Raw genomic sequence first — 16,457 nt, 5'->3', positions numbered from 1 at the left:
CAGGATATCCTTGTGGGTGGTACTAGTGTAGACTAAGCAAGCCAGTGTCAAGCTTCTCGCTTGAGTATAAGGACAGTCCACTTCCCCTGGCTCTCTGCGCTCGATCTAACCTACAAGTACCTGTGTGTGTGTCTCTCAGACAAGGTGTTTGTGGTTTATTCTTCTCTTGGTCTTGTGGTGTCTCATTCTGTGCTTGTCCTGTGGAGGTTTTCAGAGTATGGTATTAGGGTGCCTGTGGATAAACGCAGAAAAATACCAATGTTTGGAGTCCTCTATGCCCCAGGTCCCCTCCCCTTTCTTAGTGGACCCAAGGCTCTTTTCAATCATTTGGGACAATTCTGACCTGGTGAGCCTGCTGTGAGAAGGAAGGGAGCTGCAGACTGGTGGGAGAACCCCACATCATGAAGGGAAGAAAGGAATCGGGCACAACATTTCCCTGGGATTGTGGTAGGGAGTATCCTGTGAAAGTGACAAGGAGAGATAAGTGGTCTCACTGTGGACAGCAGCCATGTAAAGGTTCTGATAAGGAGCCTTGCAGCAGGGGAGGTGGCTGTGACTGCAAAATTCCCAAAGTTCTCAGTAGGACCTGCATTTCCTTAGTGCACGGGAGTCTGATAAACACAAGCCTTCTAGCCACCTGAAGTGGCCCATGCCCTGCTTCCCCCCATGAGCAAAGAAAGCTCTGGAACCTGATGTTCCTGTCACTGGTGAAGCTCTGGAGACAACAGCCTTGACAGCTGCAAATATCATTTCTGTCACACTGGCCTCCAACCATGTGCCCAGGGCTGTTTATGCACATTCTATGGACTAACTCACTTAATCTAGCTACCTTTTGGGATGTGAGATATTGTGATTGCTGTGTCATAGATGAAGGGCCCAAGAATCAGGGGGGGCTTAAACCATGGGCTCCAGGACTCTTCTGTAAATGGAGTCACATAGCCTGGCTCAGAGAGGAGATGCATCCAGACAGAAGTAGACATGTAAGTGGGCCCCCGGCAAGATGCATGTGAGGACTCTGCAGGGTCTTCAGACTACCATGCAAGTCTGACATATGTGAAAGGCAGGATAGAGATCAGCTGGACAGACCTCTTCCCTCTGGGAAACTCTGAACCAGCTAAAGTAGACCAGCAGGACACTCTGGGAGGGCCTTGAGGCCCTGTGAGCTAGAACAGCATGAACTGGAATAGAAGGAACAGTAGTGGGAGGGTGGTTGTTCAGTCCTTGAAGAGATACCACAGGAGTGTGTGTCATAAAAAAGGACAGAGATACAGTGACCTAAACAGCCCTTGAAGCCAGAGTCAAGGGTATGTGGGAAATAAGTAAGTTCCAGAAAGAGGTACCTCTGTTCCTCTATGAAGCATCATCTTCAAGCCACAGGAGAAAGGCATTAAACAGAAGTGGCTGTGCTAGAGAAGCTCAGGCTCAGCTCACAGCACTCCCTCAGAATCACTGCCTAGTGATAAAGAAAATCAGCCTCTGTATCGTACCCATGAAAGTCACACACCCCTCTCCCACATTCTGCTCCAGGCTCACCAATTTCTAAGTTCCATATCTTCATGAGGAGTAAAAGCTAGCTTAAGGGTGACAGAAAACTCTTCATAACTGAACACCACAGTTAGAGATGGCCTGAATCAACTTCTGGAATGTCTTTTTCTGAATGTGAGTCCCTTTCCTTTTCAGCCACCAAGCAGGCTCCCTGTTTCTTCTATCTGGCTTTCTGAAGCCAGTGTCCCTCAGAAGCCATGCACACCGCTTTCAGAGACAGGTGTTGCCCTTTACACCTGGGAAGGCCCTGTGACTAGCTTGCTTGTGAAGGCCACAGAACCAATAGGCAGGGAGATCAACCAGGGATAGAAGCATAATGTCCAGAGGATCTTAAAGCAGTAAAGGCACATGGCCTGTGACCCAAATCAAAAGCCATAGTGGGTTCAGGGTAGAAGAGGCCCGGCATTCTGCACTTAATTTGTTTCCAATTATCTCCTCTAGTGAGGTCAGTGTGGAACTATTGGAAAGTGGTAAAGCCTAATGGAAGGCTTAAGTTCATTAGGGATATGTCCTAGAAGAAGACTGTGGGACACTCCTTTCTCTGTTTCATTACTGGCCACAAAGTAAATGGACTTCCTCTGCCATATGCAATCACCATGAGATGCTGTGTCATCACAGGGACAAACAACACAGCCCACATAGCTCACTTGAAACATGAAACTATGAACTGGCATAGACCTTTCTTTATAAATCGATTCATCCCAGGTAATAACTACAGTAACAGAAAGCTGACTGACACTATGCCTGAGACTTGAGAACTCTGCAGCAGGCTGACTCTACTTTATGATCCTTAGTTCCTATGAACAAAAAAGGACCTACAAACCTGGCTAGATTAAAGTTCTGGAAATGGAAGAGTGTCCTGGGTTCTGTGGGTGGGTCCGATATCATTACAAAGGTTATCGGGGAGAGGGACTAAGGAAGAGGAGAGAGGAGAAAGCCGTGGAATGATGGAAGCAGACAGAGCAATGGAAGATGGAAGACAGGACAGGGTCACAAACCCAGGAGTGCAGGAAGCTACTGGAATCTAAAAAAGCCCAACAACAGTTTCTAGGTGGCGCCTTCTTAAGCCAGCAACCCTGCCAACACCTTAACTGGCCCCAGGAAATTAATTTCGGACATCTAGCCTCCGGGACCATAAAAAATAAACCTGTGGTAATTTGTCACAGATGCAATAGAAAACACATGCCATTCACTTGCCTGGAGCTGTTTTCTCAGCTTCAGCATGCACTAATGTCATATTGCTTAAAAGAGAGAGAGAGAGAGAGAGAGAGAGAGAGAGAGAGAGAGAGAGAAACCACTATCTCACTGAGTCTGCAGAATTCTAAAACCATAGACTTCCTCAGCAATTCTGCCAACCCCCAAGATGTGTGCCAGGTGAAGGGGAGGGCAGGGGTCAGCTCTTTCTGTGGACAAGAAAGCAGAGGAAAAACACTGTGGTGGGTATTGCTAATTTTAACCACGGCCTTCACACATGAGCACTCGTGGTATCTCAGGGACAAGGCAAGGGCCTCCTTGATCAAGTCAAGGTCAGAGTGAAAGCCAAGAGGTGTAGGTGGTGTGGTTTGGGCTGCAAGTCCACATGGGAAAGTAGTGTTCTTTGTAATTGCATCCTCAAGTGAAACAGAAAATATCCACAATCCCGTCAGCCATCTTAGTAACGAGCCTGCCTTAAGCTGAGTTGTCTGCACAGATAGAGGGAGAGGAGATGGGAGGGTAACACTAAGAGAATTTGGCTAAAAAGGGGGGGGGGAGGTAGCAGAGGAGAGAGAATGGACAGAACATAGGGTCAAGGATTCAGACCACACAGAGCAGAGACTGGAGGGAGTGTGTGTGTGTGGGGTGTTTGGTTTGTTAGATTTTTCTCAAGGATAGCAGGGCCCGGGGAAGCTTGAGGGTAGAGAGCATCAGAAATGCAGATGAAGGATGAGATGGCTGGACTGGGAAGGACTATCAGCTGGAGTCAATGCCTTCTGAATGCACCACAGGACAGAACTAGGACCCATGGGCTGGGAGAGAGCCTCCTCTGTGCAATGAAGTCAGCACAGGCCTTCTGAATGTGGCTTGGGACAGGGCAAGGATCCATGAGCAGGGAGAGAGAGCCTTCTCTGTGGCATGAGGTCAGCACAAAGCAGGGTGCAAGTTGTTCCCACTGCTCTATGTGGTGCCACAAGGGCCTGAGTACAAGCCCACGGCTCTGGACACAGGAACACCAACCTACTCTTTCTTAATCACCAAGCTGTGGATGTATCTTCCACGAGGCTTCTGAGAGGAGAGCATGGGTTTACCCTGCTCTGAAGCAGAGGCCTGAAAGAGAGGTTTGTTTTAGTCTAAGAATTGCAGCTGGAGAGAAGCTACACAGGAGCTCTGAGAGGCTCTCTCTCTCTCCCTCTCCCTCCCTCTCTCCCTCTCCTTCCCCCCTGTTCCTCTTCCTCTCCCTCTTCCTTTCACTCCTTTGCCATCCCTAGGCTGTGGCTTTCCTCTGGTTGAGGTAGTTCCTCCCGCGGGTGAGGTTGGCCCACCAGGCTGGAGAGCAAGAGAGGCCACCCAAGGTTACACCTGGCACTTCTATAGTGGGGAAGCACAGTTCCATTGGGAAGCCCTGTGTCAGAGGAATCACGGGAGAGTCTAGCTCTGAAAACATCAGAAAACATTTGTGGTGGTCTTAAGACCTAAGCATGAGTAGCTATGAACTGTAGCTCCACTCCTAGGCATGTGACTATATTCTACCTGAGTTCTTTTTTTCTGTATTGTGGGAACAAGGCCCATGGGGCCCGCCATGAGTGAGAGCCTAGTGGAGAGCAAGCTATAGCTGTGGGAGTGCAGGATGGGAACACAGTGGGCATGCTACACCAGCCATTCTGCTTCCTCACCCCTTTTGTGCCCTAGGGAAGCCACAATACCTACATATTGGGGAGGAGATTGATGGTGTGGACATGCGGGCTGAGGTTGGGCTGCTGACCCGGAACATCGTGGTGATGGGAGAGATGGAGGACCATTGCTACCCCTACAACAACCACATCTGTGACTTCTTTGACTTTGATACGTTTGGGGGACACATCAAGGTAGGAATCTGCCTGGCTGAGGCTCTTAGCCCTAACAGAGGGCACTCAAGATTCTAGCTGTGGGCAGAGGAAAAGGGATGGTGGAGCAGGGGTAGGAATAAAAGCACACTCTTAGGAGATGTCTATCTATCCATGATAGGCAGTTGTACCTGTCAGAGATGATGGAGCCATCTGGGGACCAGGTCTCTGATTGAAGCCACGTGCACTCACTGACCTCTACTTCATTGCCTCTGCCCAGTTTTCATTATCATTGGTCATTTTTAATGATTTTGTTAGTGTTTTATATTACTCTGTTTTTGTTTTTTTAGACAATCTGTTACTATGCAGCCAAAGCTGGCCTCAAATTTAAGATTCTCCTGCCTTGGTCTTTCCAAGTACTGAGATGGCAAATGTGTACCACCATGTCCATCTTCCTGAAAATTTCTTAAAAGATTAGTGTTCTCCATGCCCCCCATACACAAAACAAACAAAACAAACAAACAAAAAACAAAATTAGATCCATTATAATACAGACTAATCAACCAGCAGGGAGTAGGGGGTGTAGCAGGAAATAAGGGGGTGTAGCATTGAACTTACCTGGTCCTGGTAAAGTCTAGAACAGTAATTCTCAACCTGTGGGTTGTGACCTCTTTGGGGCTCCAAAGGCCCTTTCATAGGGGTTGTATATTAGATTGCACATCAGATATTTATATTATTATTCATAATTGTAGCAAAATTCTAGTTATGAACAAGTAATGAAAATGCTTTTATGGCTGGGGGTCACCACAACATGAGGAATGGTATTAAAGGGTCACAGCATTAGGAAGGTTGAGAACCACTGCTCTAGAAAGACAGCCACACATAGCAGCAGGTCTCTCAAAGCCCTAAGAAGCAACCTAGTTCACTAGAGTTCACATTCTCCTAGTAGCCAGCTCAAAGAGAAATTTCTTTTATCTCCATTTAAATGCCTTTATCAGGCCTGGTAAATACTCAAAGAAACATAGACTTCCTCGGTGTTCTTAATGTAACTATTGGTGTCAATGCTAACAGAATCAAAATGGATTTTGTAAAAAAGAGTTCTCTTGAGGCTAAAATAATGTGCTGTAAGTGTAAATTATTTTTTCAAGACAGGATTTCTCTGTATAGCCCTGGCTGTCCTGGTACTCACTTTGTAGACCAGGCTGGCCCCAAATTTGGAGACCCACCTGCCTCTGCCTCCTGAGTGCTAGAATCAAAGGTGTGTGCCCACACTGCCCCATTGAGTAATTATTTTTAGTAATGCAAACAAAGAGGTTGATGAAAGGAGACTGAGAGTTCACAACCAGAGCTCCGCTGACCATTTAAATGGGTGAGTCTTATGGTACAGATCTATGTCTTTAGGAATTCTAGAGTCTCCAGTCCCTAGTCCATGCATTCTTTCTGGCTATTGTCACCACATACCCAAGAACATAGTGAGATCCAGAGAAAACAGTAATTCCCTGTCACACAAGCTACTGCAGTCTCTCCCAGTCTGGAGAATGGTCCTGAGTCCCCATGTCCCTCTAGCTCATGAAACCCAAACTAGGCTCATATTTATTCTCAACACAGCTCTCCAGGCATTGGCTGCTGGACTAGTGTTCAGTTGATAACTGAATCTAGGAGAAATAAAATGGTCTGCATATCAAAATCCAGCTCCTCTGGTAGAAGCTGGCAGTGCCTACTTCTGACTCATGTCATTCCAGACTGTGCTTTCTGCTAGCTCCTGGATTGCATGCATTATCTGGCCAAGCAATTTCTCTGAGCATATCCAGGAGGAGCCCTGTGCCGTGACCACCTGCCACTCATATGCATGCCCCCAGAGCAGAGGCTCATGATATTTCCAGAGTCAGCATCTCCTTCCATCCTGAGAGAAGGTTTCACACAGTAAACAATGATACTCTGAAGTCTCCCACTCTCTAGCACCCCCAGGACATGCTTTCTGTCACACACACACACTAATCATTTTAGGATTATCTCTTCCTCATTGATGGCTATGTAGATGATGGTAAAGGAAGGTCAAAGCTATTGTCCTAGGCACTTCCAATCCAAAGAGTCTATTATCCTGCAGCATCTTATAAAGCCTTGTTGGGCTCCCTTAGTGTAAGAAGGGTCGGGCATCATCCTTGTGAACAGTGCCTCTTTGATTTATTGAGTACCCATCAGGTACCCCCATGACAAAGCACTGAGGATGCAGGCATCAGCTAGGGTAATCAGGAGGTGCCTTGGGGCTCTTTTAACTTTCACTCTCCTGTTGCAGTTTGCCCTGGGGTTTAAAGCAGTCCACTTGGAGGGCGTGGAGCTAAAGTACATGGGGCAGCAGCTGGTGGGCCAGTACCCAATTCACTTCCACCTGGCTGGAGACTTGGATGAACAGGGAGGCTATGACCCACCTACGTACATCAGGGACCTCTCCATCCACCACACATTCTCCCGCTGCGTCACTGTCCATGGCTCCAATGGCCTCTTGGTAAGTGCCTGCTGGAAGGGTAGCCTATCTAGAGACTTGGGCAGTGTGGGTAAAGAAGATCTTGTGCTGTGCTTTCTCGCCTACTTCCGATGTGAACTTGATCAGACCACTGAATCAGTCAGATCTTCCGTTTCCCTGTGAGCCTTGCAGAACAGTAATGTTACCCTTCAGTTTGCTTGGGTAGAGGATGAGAGTGAAACATTCCTGGCTGTGTTGTCCTAGCAGCCCATCTTCAGAGCAGGGAGTCCAGGTATTGCCACAGAGCAGGCTGGCTTTAGGGAACTGAGCAGTCATGTGGGACACTCACCAGGACAACATGGGGAGCCAGCCCCTCAGGGAGATACAGGCTTCTGGAGCTGGCAGGGGACCATCACCAGGAGTCTGGGTTAATTCAGTTAGGTGGGGGAATCAAGAGACTTGTGGTAGGAAAGGGAAGAGTTAAGGCACCGCCATCCCCCAGATCTAGTCTGGAACAATTAGTTGAGTGGTACCCACAGTAGGGACTAGAACAATTAGACATGTCAGTGGTACCCACAGTAGAGTCAGGGCCTTAGAGCGGAACTCTGGACAGCTTTGCCCAACCAGCAGATCTATGCAGTCTTCTTCCTCCTCCCCAGTTCCCAGGAAAGTCAGCTGCCAAATTGGGAAGGAGCATCTCTTGGCTCCCCTGTTATGCAGCTGCCTGCATGGCTGAGTACAGCCCTATCTAGTGGCTATTCAGAGATCTACCACCACTCAGTTCAGAATTGTGCTTATTAGATCTGGAGGCACAGCCTCATTGCAGCCTTTCCAAGATGGAGCCAAATTGCGCTGCTTGTCATCTAGACTGTGTCCGGGTCTCTAGCTCTCTGAGCCAAGCAGGCAGCCGTGGGGCCATATCCCAGACAGACCTAAGTTTGACAGATTGGCTCTGAATGCTCTTGGAATGTGCAGTTGTGCGCTGTCCAGGGAGCTGGCCTTTCACACTGGTGTGCATTTCTTTGCTGCCTGGATTGAAGGGTTTATCAGTGGGTTACTACATTTCGGGGAGAGGGTTCTGCTGACAGGACCATAAGAAGCCATATAGAGACAAAGATGCTATTATGGCCTAAACTGCAGAGGCCATGGTGGAGGGGAGTAATCCTGGAAGCCTTCTGCTAGCATCATCCCTGGTCAGAGATGGGTGGATCCCAGACAAGCAGACACCATCTCACTAGGAAGAAGGGCCCCTAGCTGTGTGGAGACCAGAGGTATCTCAGCACCCTGCTCTACCCGGCAGGTCCTGAAATGTCCCAGGAGGCCTGTTCACAGCTCTTCCTTGTCTGTTGCCTGTATACCACCATCCTTGTGAGCCAGCTTCTTTCAGCCACAGGCAGTCCCCTTTCCTCTCATTTATTCTTTTTTTTCTTTTAAAGATTGTTTTATTTTATGTGTATGAATCTTTACATGGAGTCTATGCATGTATACCATATGTCTGCCTGGTACCCACAAAAGTCTGGTGAAGGCATAAGGTCCCTGGAACCTGGGTCTTAGGAACCGAACCCTCATCCTCTGCAAGACCAAGTGCTCTTAACCACTGAGCCACCTCTCCAGCCCCTTCTAGTCCAACACTTAAGCTATTTCCCTCTTCTGACAAAAGCACAATCTTCTGCTTTTCTCTGAGTTTGGGGGACAGCTTTCAGCAATATGACTAAAATGCCAGAGTTTAGCAAACCATGGTCCTTCTCTCAGCTTGTGCATCTCTTTGCTCTTTCCCTGTGTCAGGGTTGTTGGTGTCAAAAGTCAAGAGCACACAACCAGATGATGGGACAGACTTAGTAAACTTCCTAAGGGAGGCCTTACCCTCTCCATGGAGCAGATGGGAGGAAGGGGAGTGGAGGGAATGGGAGAAGAGGAGAGGAAGGAGGGAGAACTGGGAGTGGAATGTAAAATAATAATAATAATAAAAGGAAAAAAGAAAAGGAAGGAAGGAATAAAGAAAGGAAGGGAGAAAGAGAGAAAGAGAGTGAGACACAGAGAGAGAGTCAAAAGCATGGAGTTGCAGGAACTGATGGAAACTCCCTGGGCCTCAGTTTCCTCCAGTGAAAATGCTGATAGAGCCAGCTTCAAAGAGTTGTTGGGAGGATGAAACCAGATAACACAAGCGACATGCTTTGCGAGGACAATAAATAGCAGCAGCACTGTGTGCCTCTGCATCTCTTTTGTTCTTTGGAAACAGCTCTGCTTCCGGGAGATAGCACCATATGTCCCACTGAAAAGTAGAGCCTGTGTAGTTAGATGCTCTTGGCAAAAACTTCATGAATGCTCTCCCTCCCTGCCACTTTGAAAAGCCCCAGTGCATGCTCACAAAGGAAAGGGCTTGCGTAAAACTCACCAAATTGATTGATCTCTTAGGAAGGCCTAGCCCCCTAACAGATCAATCCCCTTGTCACACTGCTTTTGCAGCTCACTAAGCCACCACCCTGAGTCCATGCAGTGAAGCCGTGGTAATATCTCCTGTGATAGCATTGTTGAGGGTGTCCTTCTGGCGATGGAGCATGGAGCACCAAGGCTCCAAAGTGCTGGCAGGTGCAGAGAGGAAGCCTGCCTTCACAAGGAGGTTCTGTGCATACTACCCCCAGAGTGCTAGCAGGTGTAGGATGGAAGAATTTCCCCAAGGGGAGGCTGTATGTACACTCTCTGCAGGACCACAGGGAAGTGGGCTCAGTGCATCTTCATGCGTACACCAAGCTCTAAGGAGGACCTCGAACATTGTCTTCCTATTATTGGAAGGCAATCAATATACTCCTGGCCTGTAGCAGAAGGTACAAAAGACTCCAGTGTGAGTTCTACTCTCTCCTACCTCCTTTCTTTAAGCCAGGGAGACTGAGCAAAAGCAAGTACATCCTTCCCTACCTGGGGACTTGCTCACAATTTATCTCTATTATAAATGACAGCCATATCAAACCAAGATGTCCCCAGCAGGCTGCAACTGCTTCCATGAAGTCTGTGCCATGCATGGCTCTTTGTGCCAGCAGATCCAGTCAGTCCCTAGGCTCTCTATCTCCGGGGCCACATCCTTCTCGACATTCTACTGAAGATATCTGGAGCCCATGATGGGCATGATGAGCATCTTCTGTGCCAGCTGCACAGCCCTGAGAATTGTGCTGTTCTCTTCTCTCTTCCACTTGAGCACAGATGTAGGACCCAGATTTTATCTTTCCTTTCCCACAGAGCTACCTTGGTCCAGTGCTCCACTGGGAGACTGAGGTGCAGAAAAGGGGGTGAGAGAACATTCCAGATCAGAGCAGAAATGAACAGTGTGGAAAGGACTGGAATGGCAGATCCCTCTGGTCTCACTGCCCCTTTCCAGGTCACATACTTTCCCTCAGGCAGCATCTGACCATAAGAGCTCTGCCTCCCGTGAACCTCGCCCCCCACTCCTTCCTACCTCCCCTGCACAGCCTTGGAAGCATTCCTTCCCTTTTTAGGTAGTGTTTTGTTCTGTTTCCTCTCCCAACTTCTATTTGCATATTCAAAAACTCATTAAGATCTGCAAAACAAATGACCCTTGCTTGTGCTCCAAAGCCAGCTCCTCTTCAGGAATTTTATTTTTAAATTTTTTAATGATAGCAGAAGCTTGGAAATACATTTTCTTTTTGAAATGACTGAGTTTGAGGTGAGGCTTCTTGCTGATATGTGTGTGTGTCTACATATACACATACATACATATGTAATTTCATACCTACCCAAGACTTTAGAAGTAGCATCTTCTTTGGTATCAGGAGTCCCTTGAGGGTGCCAAAATCCTTCAAGTCCTGGTATAAAATGGCCTGGTATTTGTATAGAACCTATGCATATGTTCCTTCAGGCTTCACATCACCTCTAGATGGCTTATGCTGCCATTTAATGCCTAATAAATGGTTGGTATTCCATACTTTTTGGGGAAAAATACCAAGGGAAAAGAGTCTGTACATGTTCCTCACAGGCAGTTTTTTAAAGAAATATTTCTGGTCTGAGCTTGATTGAAGCTACAGTGGAATCCTGCATATCACTAATTTCTGCTTATGCTCATTTAATTGAATCATTGTTCTTAGAACATACAGGTTGCTGATGGAAGCCAGTTCAGCCTGGGATGACCATATAATATGGTCACTGAACAGTCTTCAGACCTAGTGCTGTGCCCCGATAGTCTCCTCTAGTGCCAGTACCCCAACCACCACCACCACCAAATATCCTGACTCAGTGACTAAACTGAAGGTCACACAAATTGAAACAATGCCTGTCTATGGGTCTTTCATATGAATTTTCTTCTTTACAATCTTATGCCCAGATCCTACTAGCAGCAGTGAAAGACTTAAAACAGATTCCAGGAAATCATGAACTGATATCAGCAGGCAAGAAGATGCCCAGAAAAATGAAGGGGAAATATAGTCTTAGTTTTCTCAAAGAGAATGGCAGGGGGGTTACACCTTTTCTGATTAGCATAAAAGAACAACCAGAGAGAGGGGTGGGGAGAGGAACAGAGAGAGAGGGAGACAGGGAGACACAGAGAGAGACAGTGAGAGAGAGAGGGGGAGACAGAGAGAGAGACAGAGTGAGGGGGAGACAGAGAGACACTCCCTGGTTAGCATATAAGGACTGTCCAAGATGGCAGGACACAGACAGATAGAGAGGATATTTAGCTGATATGTCTATCTGTATGCTTCTATCATTGACTTAGCTGCCTATCTCATTTCCCTATCTATTCATGTAGTCAATATCTGTTTATTATTTACCTACCTACCTATCTATTCATGTAGTCAATATCTGTTTATTATTTACCTACCTACCTATCTACCTGGCATCCATATCTATTTCTCTATGCACACACTATTACTATCTATCTATCTACCCATCTGTGTATTACAACTAATAGTCAATTCTGTGAAATGTTCTGAGGAGAAACTATCTGAAGATGATTTTAGCATTCCCTCTGTCACACAAGAGATACTCACTATAAATGACAGAGCAAGCCTGTGGCTATGTAAAGATGGGAACTGTACATTCTCTCTTGCACTCCCCCCAGCCTCCTTCTCTCTTGTCCTCCTTTTCTCCTGGCTCTATGAGACTCATTGCTCCCTCAAAACAGCGGGTTGATCCCTGTTTCAAACAAGATGAGATCAAGTCTGAGTTCAGTCCTTGCAAAGAAAGGGGCTTGGGACATCCAAGTCAAGTGGCATCCATTGAGATAAGGTTGAAACATGATAGCATGTGTAAGACACTGGTATAAGACAGTGGTTCTTTCTCTTCCTTCTTCGGTGAAGCCTTTTCTGTTCACAGCATCAGTCAGGGATGTTGGAGGCCAGCTCTTCCTTGAGTGCTTGTTAGAAAAATGTCCTTAACTCCTCCTGACTATGTGATCTAAAGTGTGGGGCAAATGAGTCGGGACAAGTTACAAAGACCCATGGACAGAAGACAGGAGTCTCTGAGGGTACCAAATGCTCTGGGATACCCACTTCCCTCCCCTGGGCATGGTTTTCTTCTCTGCAAAGCCAGACATTGAATTTGATCTTAGAGGTCTCTGCCAGCAAGAGCAGCCGAATCCCCTCCCAGGCTTGTCTTTCAGGGCTATTTATAAAAAGCTTTCATTTCTCACTAGAAGAGGAGGAAGCGTCCCACTGGATGACCTTGGCATTGGCTGAAATGCCCATTGAAGGAGTGAATGGGCTTCCAGGTTATGCCCTTGCCTGTTGCCAAAGATTAAAGGAAGAATGCTTGTTTAGGAGGCAGAGGGCTTGTCTGGTGTAGGCAGGCAGTGTGGTCTTCCCTTACAAGGGAAAACACATAGGCCTGAAAAAACAAACGTCCCTGCCATGGCTTTGCCCACTGGACTTTGTGACCTTGGATTATTGCTTAGCTTCTCTCAGCCTCATCTCCTTCATTTCTAAAACAAAAATTTGCAAGAGGACTGTGTGAGATTGCAGAGAGATGAAAAGGTCTAAGAGACCAGCCAGTGTCCAGCCATGGAGGGCTTGCTGTGTGTAACAGCTGACGGCCCTGCAGTTAGGGAACCAGGCACCTGCTATGTGAGAGAGCCTGCAGGAACTTGGGTTGTTCACCTTGGATCAATGCTTTTCCATCAGAGACAGTTTTGTCACCCCTCCTACTCAGTGAACTACAGAGTAATGAAAGTCTGGAAACAGCTCGGTGTGGTCAGGGTTGGGGAGGTGGTGGAGTTGCTGTTGGCATCTGACAGGGATAGACCAGGGTTACTGAGTGCCCTACAGTGAGAAAGACAGTCCCTTGTAGAGGCACCAGGACTGAGGGCATGGCCTTGGTATTTCAGTCAGTGCCAGGGACATTTGGATAGTGTACAGATTTTCCATCTCCTGGCACAGTGGCTGCTCCTTAAGAGGTGTGGGTTGATCTGAGGTCACAGAGAATCAGGGAAGATCTCACTGGATGAAGTCACTGGACAGTTGGGGATAGAAGGACACAGTAAAGTTGCACAAAATGCTTCCATCTTCACCCACTGTATTTTGTGAGCTGAGAGCATCTCCCCTCTGGGGTGTTTGAGCCAGAGTAGGAGCCTATGTGGGAGAGACGCTGTCATCAGAGTCCAGTGTGAACAGGGACCGGGGCTTGGGACAGGGCCGTCTAAGGATTCTGGGGCCTTGGAGACAGATGACAGAGGTCAAGTCCAGCGCTTTTTTGTAGTGACTGACAAGTCAGCAGGCTGGTGTGAGAGCCTCCTGGTGCTGGTACTGAGACCACATTCTGCTTTCACAGTGTCCCTTCAGAATGCTCTTCCTGATTTTCTATTCACTCTGTAGTTCTGGGAAGGGGGCCCAGTAGCTGGTGTACCAGCCCTCTCTGGTCTTCAGCCTGAGGTGTGAAAGTGTTCAGGTGGGCATTGTGGACCAACAAAGCAGCTTGGGTTCCAGGGATTATAGAAGTATATTAGTGCAGACACTCATGAATCATCCTCCAGACCTGCTGTGGTGCTGTCTCCTGGGGGAGCTGCCATACCCCCTCACTCAGGCCCTGGAGACCCTCCTCAGGATGTCCTGGCAAACTCAGTAAATAAGTCTCTAGAATGTAGGCTCTAGTCTCCCCTTCAACCACCCACACACTTCTGATTTTTCATCCCTTTTCCTGTCCTCTGAAGCCTCACCCCCAGCACATCCAACCAGAAGAGATTTTTCTCTTCCTGGTCTACTCTCAGACTGGTCCCTGCCCCCCACCCCCACATCTCCTCAGGCCTGGTATAGTTCAGCACTGTTTCATGCTTGTTAAATGAATATTCAGACACGTGCACTTGTTTGTTGAGTGATATTGCTTTTTGACCCTACAGATCAAGGATGTTGTCGGCTACAATTCTTTAGGCCACTGCTTTTTTACTGAAGATGGGCCAGAGGAACGAAACACTTTTGACCACTGCCTTGGCCTCCTTGTTAAGTCAGGAACTCTCCTCCCATCAGACCGGGACAGCAGGATGTGCAAAGTGATCACAGAGGACTCATACCCAGGGTACATTCCTAAGCCCAGGCAGGACTGCAAGTAAGTGTGTGCATGGTACTGTAGAGTATGCCCTCCACTTGTGTCTGGGGGAGGAAGGGTGGGAGGGGCTGAACATGAACACTCAATGTCCTGCCTCGGGATCTTTGAAAGCTTACTGTTCATCTCTGCCTACTTCTCAGAGTGAGGTCCCTAGACTAGAGTAGCTTCCTTCCCCCCCCCCTTTCCTCCTCCCTCCCTCTTTCTCTGTGCGCCTCACTAGCACTGTTTTGTCTGGAAAACTCTGGCTCACCTGTGGCCCTGTACCACATAGCATCTTTGTGGGCAGGAAGCAGCTGCCACATCAGCTCCCAGTATGTACACATCAGCCTGGACACAAGAATCTCTTTTTAGCCAGAGAGAGACACAAACAGTGTCACACTGAGACACAAAGAAATGCAGAGATAGAAAAATACAGACAGAAAGACAGAGAGAAAAGCAGACAGACAGTCAGACAGACAGGAAAACAGAGACCACAGAGAGAGACAGAAGACAGAGGAAAAACAGAGAAACAGGCTGAGAGACACAGAGATGTAAAGACAGAGAAACAAACATGGGCAGAAAGACAGAGACACAGAGAGAGGCAGGTGAGGAGAGACACATAGCTTCCTTAGAAAGGTTTGCTTTCTTGGGCTCACATTCCTGCTTCTATAGAAGCACAAACTGCACCTAGCTCTTGCAGTCCTGAGCAGTGCACAGCTTAAATGCACTCACTGCCTTGTGGTCAGAGAATAAACCTCAAATAGATCCATCAAAGGTTTCTCAGATCTCAGGCAAGAGACTCTCTCCATTAATATTAGTGTCTCCCGTGGGCCCTCCTACTACTTAGCAGCAAGAATGCTTGCTGGTAGTTCTTTATATGACACTGTTTAACCTCTGTCCTCTCCCTGCAGTGCTGTGTCCACTTTCTGGATGGCAAATCCCAACAACAACCTCATTAACTGTGCAGCTGCGGGGTCCGAGGTAAGCAGAAATAAGCAAGGTGGAGCTGGCAGAGGCTGCCCTGGGCATGTGTGCAGTCAGAGCTCAGTACCACTCCTCCCTATGGCTGGAGATAGGGAGTCCTATGACTTGGTTTTAAATGACAGGTCTGTCTGTCACTCCATAACCCTGGTGACCATAACATTTGGCTTGTGGCTTAAGGGACTACAGTCCATAGTAATAGGGAAGGCAAAGGGGTAGGATTTACTTATGGCTGCAACAGTGGGAGCTTGTTCACATCTGGGTGGATGAAAAATCAGAAAGAGGGGCTGGTGAGATGGCCCATGGTTAAGAGTTCTTATTTTTGCAGAGGATCTGGTTTGACTCCCAGAGCCCACATAGTGGGGATCCTATACATTCTTCCAACTTCTGTGGGCACCAGGAATAAGCATTGTATGCAGACATACATACAAACAAAACACTCATACACATAAACGTTAAAACTTGCAATTAAAAAAAAAAAGATAGAATAGGAAGTGGAGCCAGGCTATAATCCTCAAGTCCCACCCCCAATGACCTTCTTCCTCTAGTTCATTTCCCCCTTCTAAAGGTTATACAAAAAAAAAGCTAGAATCACTAGTATTCAGGCACATGAGCCTGTCAGGGACACTTCGTATCAAAACCATCCCAGATTACTAAGCAATTTATGCACAGCAATTCTTTATAGAATGAGGTTTTTTTTGTTTTTTTTGTTTTTTTTTTCCTTTGAATGGTACCTGATGCATCCGTGTTGCAAGCTAACACCATGTGATTCTGACGTCAAGGCTATGCCCTGGGCTAGGAAGGAAGCTACAACAGGGAGACCCAGTGCATCCAGAGCCCCAAAGAGCTGGATGGTAGCAGCTGGGCAACAAGCACCATGTTCTGTTCCAGCTGCTCTGACACAGCTCTCCCCTGATGCTGGTTTT

The 16,457-nt window shown here is 47.5% G+C and overlaps 1 protein-coding gene across 1 annotated transcript in view; it reads left to right on the top strand.

Annotated features, from left to right (window-relative positions):
• Nucleotides 1-16,457, top strand: part of Cemip (cell migration inducing hyaluronidase 1) — a 148,640-nt gene that overhangs the window by 105,981 nt on the left and 26,202 nt on the right. Inside the window, exons 12-15 of the mRNA XM_051206548.1 lie at nt 4,432-4,607; nt 6,862-7,071; nt 14,366-14,571; nt 15,462-15,531. Of these exons, the coding sequence (XP_051062505.1) occupies nt 4,432-4,607; nt 6,862-7,071; nt 14,366-14,571; nt 15,462-15,531 (662 nt within the window). The remainder of the gene's footprint in view (nt 1-4,431; nt 4,608-6,861; nt 7,072-14,365; nt 14,572-15,461; nt 15,532-16,457) is intronic.

This window comes from Phodopus roborovskii, unplaced genomic scaffold (assembly GCF_943737965.1).
Source record: "Phodopus roborovskii unplaced genomic scaffold, PHOROB, whole genome shotgun sequence".
Lineage (NCBI taxonomy): Eukaryota > Metazoa > Chordata > Mammalia > Rodentia > Cricetidae > Phodopus > Phodopus roborovskii.
This window is presented reverse-complemented; position numbering and strand designations above follow the sequence as displayed.